General features: G+C 63.9%; 1 protein-coding gene across 6 annotated transcripts; it reads left to right on the top strand.

The window, feature by feature from the left end:
* Positions 1-4869: 4869 nt before the first annotated feature.
* On the top strand, positions 4870-11371 carry STMN4 (stathmin 4). Of its 6 annotated transcripts, none has more exons than XM_080586080.1 (6): positions 4870-4987; positions 7457-7514; positions 7961-8056; positions 8656-8861; positions 9133-9324; positions 9571-10026. In XM_080586080.1, the coding sequence occupies exons 2-6, from the start codon at positions 7502-7504 to the stop codon at positions 9715-9717; spliced, it is 654 nt and encodes a 217-aa protein (XP_080442206.1). In that variant the 5' UTR covers positions 4870-4987; positions 7457-7501; the 3' UTR covers positions 9718-10026. The 6 variants fall into 6 exon arrangements, with proteins under 6 accessions (XP_080442206.1, XP_080442204.1, XP_080442207.1 ...); XM_080586078.1 differs by having other exon boundaries at positions 8653-8861; XM_080586081.1 differs by having other exon boundaries at positions 4871-4987; positions 9574-10026.
* The last annotated feature ends 1460 nt before the right edge of the window (positions 11372-12831 follow it).

Here is a 12831-nt window from a genome sequence, read left to right as displayed (position 1 = left end):
TTGCTGTGTCAACATTTCTCAACATCTGTCCCCAGACCGCTCTGGCTCCTCTCCTGCTCCTCCAGCAAGCCAGCTCAGCCCTCCCAGACTGGGGGCTGTAAATAGAAAACGAAAGCAGCCGGGGGCTTTCCGAGCTCGTACAGTGGTGCTGCAGCTCGGGGAGCTCCAGGACTCCCTGCTGTGGGTAAAACAACCCAAGGGGGGAAGCTGGGAGAGCTGGCAGAGCCCGGCTGGATGTGGGCAGAAGTGCACATTTCCCTCTGCAAGAACAACCGCCAGTGGGGACATCGGGGACGGCAACGTCCCTTCTCTTCCAACCCTCCTGCCCCGGACTTCAAGGGACCTTTCCATAAATCCCCGGCTCCAGATGTGCAGTTTGTGTTTGGAGGCTCAGAGGTGGGACGGAGGGGACAAAAAGCTCCTCCGGAGCAGGGCCGCCAGCCTCGGGAAAGCCTGGAGGAGCGGTGAGGACTCAACAGCGGCCGCCCCTTGTCCCCATGTCCCCTCCGAGCATCCTGAACGCCCGTGGGCGTGAGCGCCGCGATTGAGCGACTTTTGCTTTGCATCAAAAAAAAAAGGTTTTCCCCCGTAAATCCCTGCCTGGTGCCAAGGCCACCCGGGTGCCCCCAGCCTTGTAGCGTTGACCGGATCCCCCAAAAACGGGACGGCTTCTTCGGGCGGGTCCCTGTCCCCTGCACGCTGGCCCTGCCCATGCCGCCCGGTGGTCCAGGAGCTGCGGGCAGGATGATGATATTAACGCCGGTTTCCATGGTTTCTCACCATTTGCATAGGATGCTCCTTAGGAACCGGAGCTGCTGGCAGGAAAACAAAAGGGAGATGTCGGAGGAGCGCTGCGGGGAGGGCAGAGCGGGGGCTGCGGCGCGGGGGCCACCCGGGGGTCCTCCGCCTCGCTTACGCTGGCTGACGCGATCCCTTTCCAGCAGCGTCCCTGGTACGGGGAACCGGGGAAAATCGGTGTCGGCACCCCGTATCCCTCCCATCCCCGTGGGGATGCTGCCCATCACCCCTTGGCACAGCCTCGAGCTGGCAGCGTTTGGAAATTCGGGCACCCCTCGTCCCGTCTGGGCACACGGAGCACGGTTTTTGGGGGGGCGAGGAGCAAGGCAGCGAGGCTGTTGGAGCCGCCCGGGCTCGAGCGGGGTGAGCTGTTTTGCTTCGTCAGGCCCGAAGGGAACGCTTCCCTGCGGCGTCTGGAGTAAAAAATGGCACTACGGGGTGAAACGAGGCATCGCTGGGGATCGCAGAAGTGAGACGTTCTGACTTTTTCTGACCAATTCGGTGAAAAAAATGTTTGGGGGAAAATATATCAATTAATGAACTACTTAGCTCCCTGAGACTCTGTTTTTTTAGTGTGATCGGGGTACCTGCTTCTTCCCCAGAACTTAATTTCCTTCCCACGGAGGCGGAGAAATGGCTTTAGGTGGAAATCAAGGCAGCGAGCGCCGCTCCTCGCACCCACCCAGACCCCCCCCCCGGGGCCAGCAGCGAGGCCGATGTCCCCCCCCCCCGGTGCTGAGCACGGGCTCACACGTTTGAGCACCCACTGGGGAAAAGCAGGTGGGGGTGTGTGTGTGTGGGGGGGGTGTTTGTGCCCCAAAACCTGAGCGTGGTCAACACCCGAGCCCAAACCTTCCTCCTTGCGGCAATCGGAAGGCTCCCCGTTTCTTTTCAATCACCCTTTCTGACTTATTTTTGGCTGTGGGAGCTCCGGGGGCTCCCCAGCCAAACGCACGCAGGCCAGGATCGATGCCCCCCCCCCCCAACCCTGCGGGGCATCCCCAACCCTATAGACCCCATACGTTCCGACATCCCCGACCCCACACATCCCTGCATCCCCCCCAGATGGGCACGGAGCTCCCCAGTGCCGGGGGGGTGGGCGGGGGGTTTCGGGGCTGCAACCCCCTTGGGGGGGGATGAACCGGCTGCCTCGGAGCCCCCCCAGCTGCCATTCGCCCCCCATCCCTGCAGCACCCAGGATTTATAGGGACGGGCGAGATTTCGGAGAAGCAGGCGGCTCTCCCATTGGCTGGCGGCCGGGCGATGATGTCATTTCTGCCCAATCTGGGGGAGGGCGGTGCTTTTTTATATTTTATTTATTTATTTTTCTTTCCCCCCCCCCTCTTCCCCCCTCCCTGCTTTTCGTCCCCTCCCCAGCCCCGGGGCTGGTGCTGGAGCCCTCAGCATCCTTTTTGGAGGCACGGAGCCTCCGCTCCCGGGGGGGGGTCCCCAGCCCCGGCAAGGGGGACCCCGGCTTGGGAGGAGCTGGGAAGGGGAAGGGGGAGCTAGGGGGGGAGCTGGAAAAAAAGGGGGCTGAACAGCCGAAATTAGGCAGTGGCGTAAATGCCGCGCGTGGGGAGAACGAGGAGGGTCCAAAGGTGGGGGTCTGAAAGATCGGGGGCTGAGCCGTGGCTGCACCGAGGCTGCAGGATGTGTGCCCAGGGGGAAACCATTCCCTGGTCCCTTCCATCCCCTTCGACCCCATAGCCAGGAAGGTTTGGGTGTCAGCACCAGGGTGCTGAGCAGGTTGTTAGGCACACAGGTGCTGCCAGACCGGGGGGCTTCTCCCACGGCCTCGGCTCGCTGCCAGGGCTCGTTCCCACCTGCCACCAGCTTCGTGCCCAGCTTCTCCTCCAGCCCCGTCCCACCTGGAGCTGGGGACAGCCCCGTGCCATGCTGACCCCCCCCTCACCCCCCCCATCCCATCCGTCCCACCTGGGGACAGCCCCGCGCGGATGGGAAGCGGGTGGCACGTGGCAGCCCGCGGTCCCCAGGGCCCTGGCTAGACCCAAATCTCCTTGGCCTCCTTTTTCTGGGCCTCGTTTAGCTGAAAGCAGGACGGAGAGAGGCTGGCTCTGGACGTGCCCCCCCCAGGGATGGGTTTGTGCCCTGAGCCTGCACCCGTGGGGAGCTCAAAGGAGGAATTGTGCAGAGCCCCCCCCGCGGGGTGCCACGCGCCCGGTGCCAGCCGCGGCCGGGCCCGTCCCGCTCCCGCGTGGTCCCCACAACGGCTGTTTGTCCCCCTGCCCGCTGCTACAGCTCGATTCTTCCCCGCTGTGCGTTCCCTTCCCTCCGCAGCTCCTCGTCCCACAGGGGTCCCACAGCCCCCACACCTGCGTGGGTGCCACGGGGGCTCTGGCGCGGAGCTCGCCTCCCGCCGGCGCACGGGAGCATCCTTTCCGAGGACGCGATGCCCCATCCAGCTGCAGCGGGAGGTGTTATAAAAGCCCCCCGATGAGACGAATCAGGCCCCAGGGCCCTTTTCCCTGCACTGACACGACGGTGCTGTGCACCCATGGGTGCAGGTGCGTGCAAAAGTGTGTGCAAGGACATGGGGGGGGGGGGGTGCCAGGGGCACGTCCCCGCTTGTGCTGCCCCGTGCCAGTGCTGCCCCTCGGACCCCCGTCACCATCTCCACCAGCGCCCCACGGAGCCACGGACTGGTTTGGGTCGGAAGGGACCTCAAAGACCACCTAATTCCAGCCCCCATCCTGTGTCCTGCTCCCTGCCAGCACCCCGCATCTCTCCCCTCTGCCTGCTCCGCTCCCCGCTGCTCCCCCAGTTTGCTCCCGCTGCTCCCCCAGTCTGCTCCCACTGCTCCCGCAATTTACTCCTACTGCTCCCCCAGTCTGCTCCCACTTCTCCCCCAGTTTGCTCCCTGCTGAGGCAGCCCTGGCCAGCTCAATTTTGGGGGGGGGGGGGGGGGGGGGGGGGGTCCGTCCATCACACCAAACCCCACGTCTCCGCTACACGGAGGGCAGCTCGTGCCAAACGGTCGGCGTCACCTCCCCGAGGTCTGCCGAGCTGCGGTGTCCCCCCGCACGGTGTCACCCCAATTTCCATCTGTGGCCATCCTGGGGCTGCAGGCTCCGCGAAGCCACCCGCCGGGGGCATTTTTTTTTGGGCGGGGGGGGGGGGGGGGAAACACCTGCCCGCAGCCCGACGCCCGCAGTGTGATGGAGGAGACCGGTGCCTAAATTTACCCGCAATGTCCCCCGGAGGTGCCGGGCTCGTGATTGCCGCCGTCGGCGTAAATAGGCCGGGGTGAACCGAATTGGGGGGGGGAAGGAGATCGGGCTCGTGGGGAGGGCACGGACCTGGGAGGCGCTCCCCGAATCCTCCGTGAGCCCGGGGGGGGACGTGACACCGAAATAGCTTTGGGACGTGGGACTTGGCCTCGCCGAGCTCCCATTGCCCAGTTTTATTCAGAACTGGTCCTCAGGTGCCTTTGGAAATGGGTCACACCGGGCTTGGGTGGTGTCCCAGCCCCGGGAGGATGGAGGGGACACCCCATAACCGATGACCCCAAAGTGGGGGGGGGGGCGGCGGGGGCGCTTTGTCCCCACCCGGGGACATCGAAGCTGCGGGGTGTCCCCGAGCCCCCCGCCTGCAGCCTCCAGCTCCCGACCATTGTCACTTTGTCACTGCCCAGCTGTGTCCTGCTGGGGCGGGTGGCACCCACCCCTCGCCGTGCACGAGCCCCCCAAACCCAGCCAAAAGTGGGACCCCCGTTGGGTGCCAGCCTAATTCTGGGCTCGAACCCTAGAAATAAAAACTAAAATTATATATAAAAAAAAAAATATCCCATTTTCAAGCATTTTCGTGCCTTCCCCCTCCACGCTTCCATTAATTTTCTTTTTTAAATCTTTTCTACAAATATTTTTTTTTAATTTTTTTTTTTAAATTTTTTAAAATCATTTTACCCTTTTTCCCCGAAAATAGCAGCCGGCCGTGACGTCACCGGGCTGCTCCCCGGTTCGCACGGCTCGGGGCCAATGAACGCGGCCGCGGGGCTGCTCCAATCGGCGGCCGGGGAGGTGATGTCATGGGGGGGGGGGCACCGGGCCCCCCCCCATCTCAACCCCCCCCCCCCCCCCCCCCCGGGGGGGGGCAGCTCCGCCGAGCCCCCCGCGCCCGCGTTAAATGAGCCCGGAGAGCGCCGAGCGGCAGCGCTGGTGCCGGCGGTGGGGTGAGCGCAGCGGGCGGGGAGGGGGAAAAAAAGGGGGTACGGGGGGGGGGTTGGGGGTGGGGGGGGGGGATGTGGGGGTGGGGGGGGGTGTCGGGGGGGAAAAAGGATGCGTTGAGAAATTTGGGGGGGGGGGGGCGTGGGGCGTGGGGGGGGGGGGTTTCGCCCTCCGGACGCGGCTCCCCGGCTTTGTCACCCTCCAGCATCCTCAGCGGGGGGGGTACCTGGGGGAGATGGCTGCGCGCCCCCACCCCATCTCTGGGCGCTTTTTGGGGCAGCGACCCCCCCCCCCCCTCAAAGCCCCCCCCAGCCTGGCGTTCCCCCTCGCCCTGCACAGCGGGGCCCCCGCCCCCTTCCCTGCAGCCGGGGACCCCCCCGCGCCCCCTTTTCAGCCCCCTCACCCCCTTTTTTTTTTTTTCCCTCCCCGCTCCCCAAGCGCAGGGGTTGCAGGATGGGGTCCGCAGCCCCCGCCCAGCCTGGGGGGCACCCCGAAGCCCCCCCCCCCCCATTTATGCCCAGCACCCCGAGGGCAGGGCCAGCCTGAATTATTGCTGGCGGCAGGAAGCCCCGCTGAAATATTTATTCCAGGCAGGGGGAAAACGAGAAGGAGGGCAGGAGGAGATGGATGGAAAACTGTCCGCGGCTTTCAAAGCTTCGAGGAGGGGAGCGGGGAGCCCCCCCGAGACCCCCCCCCTTCCCCGTCTCCGTCGCTCTGCGAGGGAAGGGGGCAGGAGGTGGGGTGTCCCCGCTGTCCCCCATGAGATCAGGGTGCGATGCGGCCCTGCTGGGTGTCACCCCGCTGGGTTTCTCTCGGGCTCCCTCCCCGCCACGTGCGCCTCGCCGGCGTCGCCTCCACGCCGTGGGTTTGAGCGAGGTTTCAGCCTGGGGGGGCGACAGCGGCGCCGGAGCCCCCGCCACACCCAGCTCCGCCATCGGGGCTCAGCGGGGTGGAAACCTCCAAACCCCAAAACGGGTCCTTCATCCGGCGAGGGGGAGCGGGGCTGGTGGCCCCCACCCCTCTGCCCGGTGGCCCCCGACCTCCCCCTGCTTTGATAGGGGGGAAAAAAAAATCTGCTGGGTTTTATCCTCCAGCCAGCGCGGGAGGGCTGCAAGAAGGGCTTCTGGAGCCCAAAATGCCTCCGAGCCGCCCCCCCTCCAAGCAAGCCCAGGGAAAAATGAGGATTTGGGGTGGTAACGCGAGGAGGGGGGGGAGGCTGCCAGGCAGGATCAAGGCGAACGCTTCCAGGCGCTGCCAGATCCCCGCGCACAGCCTCGTGTGGGCACACGAGCCACCAGAGCATCCCCGCCCTGCCTCGGCTCCACGCCTGGCAGCAGCTGCTTAAAGGCAAAACCCTTTGGGCAAGCGATGGGGAAAGCCCTCAGAGGGGTCTCGCCCCCGGGGGGGTCACCAAAAAGAGAGGGGGGCGTCTCCAGGGAGGTGTCCCTGCAGGCTGCCACCACGTTTTGTCCCTTTTTTTCCCCCCCCTCCGGCAGCGTTGCCACGCGGTGGCAGGTTGCTTGGAAAACGCAGAGGCGATGAGCGCATCGTGTGCGATGGGGGGGTGTTGGGATTTTGGGGGATCCCACAGGATGAGCTGGGTCAGGGCGTGCTGCGGCTGGGGGAGCCAGCAGAGCCTCCCCCCCACCTCCCCGAGAGCTCCCCTGTCCCAGGATGCGTGGGGAGGTTGCTGGAAGGCACAGATTTGGGTCCCTTTTTTTATAGAAGGACGTGTGGGGCGGCAGCACGGGCAGATTCGCAGCTCGTGCACCAGCAGAGGCCGTGCAAAGGGGGGGGGGGGTGCGCTTGTTCGTGGGGTGGGGTCTGTGGGTGTGTGTGCAGGTGCACGCTGATCCTGGCACGGCCACGCACGTGCACGCATGTGGCTTGTGCGGGTGTTGGGCAGCACGGAAAGGGAAGGGCTGCATGTGCCCAAAGCACGGTGCTGGCTGCTGCCGCCACACCGGTGTGTGCCCATTGCACGAGTGCGTGCCCATCACATCACACTAATGTGTGCCCATCACATCACACGAGTGTGTGCCTGTTGCACCAGTGTGTGCCCATCACATCACACCAGTATGTTCCCATCGCACCAGTGCGCGCCCATCGCTTCCCACCACGTGCGCTCTCCACCCTGCTGTTTGCACCTCCCACCTCACCGGTGTTCCCCTATCCCAACACCACAAATCCCATCCCAACGGTGTGTGCCCGTCACACGAGCGTGCCATCACATCTCACCGCCCTGGTACCCCTTACACCACCCCAGCGTGTCCCCACCCCATCGGTGTCCCCTCGCACCACCGCCGTGTCCCCGTCCCCCCGCCGTGTGCCCACCACATCGCACCGGTGTCCTCCCATCTCAGCAGCCTGCACGTGAGGCCGGGTGCGTGCAGCTGCCCCCCCCCCATGGGGGGGCAGGGCTGGGTGAAGCCCCCAGACCCCCCCGCACTGATCCTGCCTCTTTCCCCCCCCAGGCCCCAGGATCGCTCTTGCTGCAGACGCCCGAGGATCGCCGCGCCATGACTCTGGCTGGTACGGTACCGTTGTGGGGTCCCACGGGGACAGGGGGCGGCGTGGCTCCGTGCACCCAGCCCTGACACCCCCATCCCCACGCTGGGGCACCCCCAAGCCCCTTGCCCACCCAAAAGACCCCAGGAATGGCTGACATCCCAAGCTAACCCCTGCCTTGGGATGTGCACAGCACCCCAGCAGTGCCATGCAAGGGGTCGTGCGTGTGGTTACTACACCAGGACAGGCATAACCCGCGTTGAGAAAGGCTCCCCATCGCCATGTGCCTCAGTTTCCCCATTGCACGGTGTCTTTGCACGCCTTGCCTACCCTTCCTGCATCAGCCTGCTCTAAACCTCTGAGCAAACTGTGCCAGCGCCATCCCAGCCCATCCCCAGCACGTGGCAGCCCCTGCCCGACGCCTGGCAGGACCCCCGCCCCCTGACCCCACTCCCGCCTTCTCTCCCCAGCTTACAAAGAGAAGATGAAGGAGCTGCCTCTCGTCTCCTTGTTCTGCTCCTGCTTCCTCTCGGACCCCCTGAACAAACCCGCGTACACATATGAAGGTAGGAGCCCCGTGGGCGTGCTGGGCCCCCTTCTCAGGGCACCCACAGCTTCTCTGGGACACCTCCAGTGTCTCACCACCATCAGCATGAGAAATTTCTCCCTTAAAGCCAGCCTAAATCTGCCCTGTTTCAGCTTCTAACTGTCACGCCTCCTCCTGTCACTACAAGCCCAAAAGTCTTTCCGTATTTCTTGAAAGCCCCCTTGGGCAGGGCGCTGGGGGTCTCCCCGGAGCCTTCTCCTCCCCAGGCCCAACACCCCCAGCTCCCTCAGCCTGGCTCCAGAGCAGAGGGGCTCCAGCCTCTGCCCATCCTCGGGGCCTCCTCTGGGTCCGCTCCAGCAGCTCCACGTCCTCCTGGGACATACAGGGAGAACTGGGACCCTCCCCTCCTCACCCTGCTGGCTTCACTTCTTCTGATGCAGCCCAGGATATTGTTGGTTTTCTGGGCTGCAAGCGCACGGTGCCAGCTCCCTCCATCCCCCAGCACCCCCAGGTGCTTCCCTGCAGGGCTGCCCTCGGTCCCTTCATGCCCCATGACATGGGAGGATGTGGGTGGGATGCGCCCGTGCCGGCAGTCAGCCCTTGCCCCTCTCCCAGCAGACACCGTAGACCTCACCTGGTGCGTCATCTCCGACATGGAAGTCATCGAGCTCAACAAGCGCACCTCGGGGCAGTCCTTCGAGGTGATCCTGAAGCCCCCGTCCTTCGACGGCATCCCCGAGTTCAACGCCTCCCTGCCCCGGCGGCGCGACCCGTCCTTGGAGGAGATCCAGAAGAAGCTGGAGGCGGCGGAGGAGAGGAGGAAGGTGGGTCGGGCGGGTCGCCCGCAGCAGTGCAGCCTGGGGAGGTGACACGGGGATGTGACATGGGGACACAGCCTCATGCCCATGGCATGGCCACCACTGGGGTCATCAATGAGTTTGGAGGGGATGGTGCCATCGGGGAGGGAAGGAACCCGTGGTCCCTGTGGTCCCCGTGGTGTCCATGGTCCTCATGGTCCCTGTGGTCCCTGCGGTGCCCGTGGTCCCCGAGGCCCCCGTGGTGCCCATGGCCACGGTGTCCTCTTTGCCCACGCAGTACCAGGAGGCCGAGCTGCTGAAGCACCTGGCGGAGAAGCGGGAGCACGAGCGGGAGGTCATCCAGAAGGCCATCGAGGAGAACAACAACTTCATCAAAATGGCCAAAGAGAAGCTGGCGCAGAAGATGGAGTCCAACAAGGAGAACCGCGAGGCGCACTTAGCGGCCATGCTGGAGCGCTTGCAGGAGAAGGTGAGAGCCCGGCGAGGAGGGAGGGGGGGAAGAACTGGGACACCCGTCCGGGCACCCCGCATGGCTCGTGGGATGGCACAACCCCCCCTGGGGACACCACCGAAGGGGGGGGTGCCCCTTCCCCTCCCGCCGCGTGGCGTTACCCAAAATCAAGGTCCCACCGGGGCGGGGGTGACCCCACCGGGCCTGGCGTGTCCGTGCTGCCGTGCCGCCGCTGTGTGCAGACCTCTTCTCTCTCCCCCGAAGCAGGTCTGCTCCCAGCCTCAGCACGGAAGGTCCCACCCTCACCACCTCCAGCTCCCTCCAAAACATCCCTTCTGCAAGGAGCTCGCCCAGTGCCCTTCTCCAAACGCCTCGGCCAGCCTTGGGGCAGAGGCAGAGAGCACGAGATAATGACGGACAATCCGAGCTCGCCCCATCTCCTTTGGGGTTCCCGCTCCGCCTTGTCTGGCTGACGTCTACCTCCTAGATAGAGGGCGAGGACAATCTGTCTGTCTGTCCCCGAGTGCCTCCACAGTCCTTAAAACGCCCCCCCGGGGAGGAGAGGACGCAGTTGACCCACCGGTGTCCCTCCGGGGATGAACCTGGCCTCGCAAACGCCCTCGTGCCTTCGAACCCCTCCGAAGCCGCTGGCCCGCCCGTGGGGCCCGAAGCCCGGCGAGCTAACGCGTCTCCCCCCCTTCCCTCCCACCCCCCCACCCCCCCCCCACAGGACAAACACGCAGAAGAAGTGAGGAAAAACAAGGAGCTCAAGGAAGAGGCCTCCAGGTAAAGAGGCGATGCTTGGACTGTCAGCTCCGGGGAGGTGGCGGAGGCTGCCGCAGCGCAAGGCCGGCCGGTGGAAGGGGACGTTCCTCTGCTTTCTTTGTTTGTGAATGTACAGAGTTGACCAGTGAAGCCATCCTAGTCGTTTCGGGGAGGGTGGGGAGGGAGGTGAGCGGATGGGTGGGCGGGTGGGCGCCTCCCCGGCTTCGGGGCGCGAGCCCCACGGGGGTCCGGTGCGCCGCCCGCCAAGGAGGTCGGAAGGAGCCAGCCCAGGGCCGGCGAAGCGGAGGAGGTGGCCCCGGGGATGGAGAGGGTGGGGAGGGAAGGGGGGAAATGTGCGTCGTGTGTGACTTTCGTTTGGTGCTGGGCAGGCGGGCGGGTGCGCGCCCCCCTCCAGCTGCGGTTCTCCAGCTCCGTCCTGCCCCGGCGGGCGCTTGGCCATCGATGGGCAGCAGCATCTCTTGGTGACCCCCACTCCCTTCCTCCCACCTCAGCTCCAGGCTCCCAGCCAGGGTGGGTGTTACTGACCCCTAAACCTTACAGCACCACTCTGGGGAAGGGGGAGAGGAGACCCCTCGCAGGAGGTGGTCAGAGCGAGACTCGCTTGCTCCAAAGGCTTCACCCGGCTGTAGGAGATGCTGATGATCCTTTTCAGGGTGACACCGAAAAGCCCCGTGACTTCCCAAAGAGCTGCTTGTTTTTGTAAGAACTCTCCCAAGACTCATCTTCTCGGTAGCTCTTGGACAAAAATCCCCTTTTCTGCTCCAGAGTGACTCCAGGGCGAGAGGCAGAGTGGCACCCCGCTGCTGGCTTGTCCCGAGCCGTGCCCCCCAGGAGGTGCTTTGGGGAGGGAGATCCGTGCCTCCAGGGAGGGTGAGGAGGGTAGGGGGTCCTGCCTTCCCAGAAGGAGATGATGGAGACTCTGCTGGGGGTGTAGAGCCCCTCCTCTCCCAGTTGCCAGCAGACAATGGTCCCAGTACCGCCAGGCCCTGGCACCTCTAACCCTGATGCAAACCAAGGTCTCGGTCTCCTCTACGGCCAGAGAAGGTTTTACAAGCACTGATTCAGGTCCGGAGGGAGCCGTGTCTCTTCTTGTGCCATGAGATGCTCGCCCCAAACCCAAGGCCTGGGGGGGACCAGCCCCCGGGCCAGGAGGGGCTGCCAAAAACGGGAGCGCGGGAGAAGGCGGCGGGCGAAGGGGATGGAGGGGGCTGTTCTAGCTGCGGCACGAGCTGTCCTTTTTTTGTATACTACGGTTGTAAATAAACTGCCTTGGCATTTCTTTTGTTTTCTCACGAGCGGTGCAGTGTCTCCTGTGTGTGTTTTTTTTTTGGGGGGGGGCACCCCAGGTTTGCTTGCACTGGGGTGGGGAAGGGGGCAGAGGGGGAGCACGAGCCAAATTGAAGCTGTTTGCGTGGAGGGGAGGAGAGGAGATTTGGCCGACATGGTGAGGATGAGGGGGCTGGACATGTACTGAGGTCTATACTGAGGCCAGATGACCCCACCTTGGTCCATCCGTGGAACAAAACTTTGTGTCCCTGGTGTCAGGAGAGCCGGGGGGAGTTCTGCTTCCCCAGCCCTAAGGAGGAAACAGCACCGACTCCTCTCCTGCCTTCACTCACCCTGAAAGATGATGGCACCAAAATTTAGGACCAGCTTCCCAAAGGGGCCAAATGTCCATTCCTCCTGGGCCAAGGAGATCCTCACCAACCTGGTCCTCCCCGGTCTGATATAAGGACGTCCTCCCTGACCCTAAGGAGTCGTGGAAGGTGGGTGTCCAACCAAGAAGCTGGTGGTCCCCTGGCTGTGGGAGTCAGTGCCAGCATTAAGACAAATCCCGGGGGGATCCGGTCGTTCGTGGGAAAGCAGAGATCATGCTCAGGGGGGTCCCATCACGCTCAAGTGCAACAGCAAAGGGGGGTATCACACAGGGCCTTGCAGAAAAGGAGATGGAGTCAGCAGTGTGGAGCTCACCATGGTCACACAAAATGGTGGGCTGCGCGTTACCAAACCCCCAAAAGCCACGTGGGAGAGGAGCAGGGGGCTGCAGAAGGTTTTGTTAAATGCAAGAAGTGGAGAAAGGCCGCAGGCTCAAAGAGCGGGCAGGAGGCATAAATCTTGAGCAGATGACATCAGCAGGAGTCTCGGGGCCGACCATCGGCAGATTTGTAGGAGCTGGGTAAACCCACAGCAAATAAAATACTGCTCTGTTCAGTCCATTTTATTTTAATAAACAAAGAATAACACAATATATTGCTCTACCCGAGGGCCCTGTGCCACAGCCTACAACAGCGTGTGCACTGCGGGGCCCGAAGGGCTGGAGGAACCATGGCACAATGGAAAGAGGCACCCATGCTGGGCTGGGGAGGAGGGAAACAGGGAGAGACCGAGGGAGCTTCCTCCGAGGAGTCTTGGAAAACGCCCAAAAGCTTTGAGGAGGGCGGCAGAGAAACGGGGAGCAGAGCCAGGAGAGCACAGCTCGCCCCGGGGAGAAGCCAGTGGGTGGCAAGGGAGGAGAAAAAGGGGGCACCGAGGGTAAGAAGGTGGCAGTGTGGGCACAGGTCGTGGCACCGACACCTCCAGGAGGAGGCTGTTTGGAGGAGCCTCCCCAGGGAGGTTTGGGGGGGAGCAAGGCGCAATGCAGAAGGCATCAGGATGCTCACCCCAAAAACCCAACCGTGTCCGGACCCTGGTGCAGCATCCCAGGTTATCCCATCCATAACCACCTGCAGCTCAGATCGT

The sequence above is a fragment of the Anser brachyrhynchus genome (assembly GCF_964034855.1).
Source record: "Anser brachyrhynchus genome assembly, chromosome: 3".
Classification (NCBI taxonomy): Eukaryota; Metazoa; Chordata; class Aves; order Anseriformes; family Anatidae; genus Anser; species Anser brachyrhynchus.
This window is presented reverse-complemented; position numbering and strand designations above follow the sequence as displayed.

Coding starts and splice junctions, on each gene's coding strand:
- STMN4 (XM_080586078.1), top strand. Junction 8,057..8,652: donor ACCCGCGTACACATATGAAG/GTAGGAGCCCCG, acceptor CCCCTCTCCCAG/CAGACACCGTAGACCTCACC. Junction 9,325..9,570: donor TGGAGCGCTTGCAGGAGAAG/GTGAGAGCCCGG, acceptor TCTCCCCCGAAG/CAGGTCTGCTCCCAGCCTCA.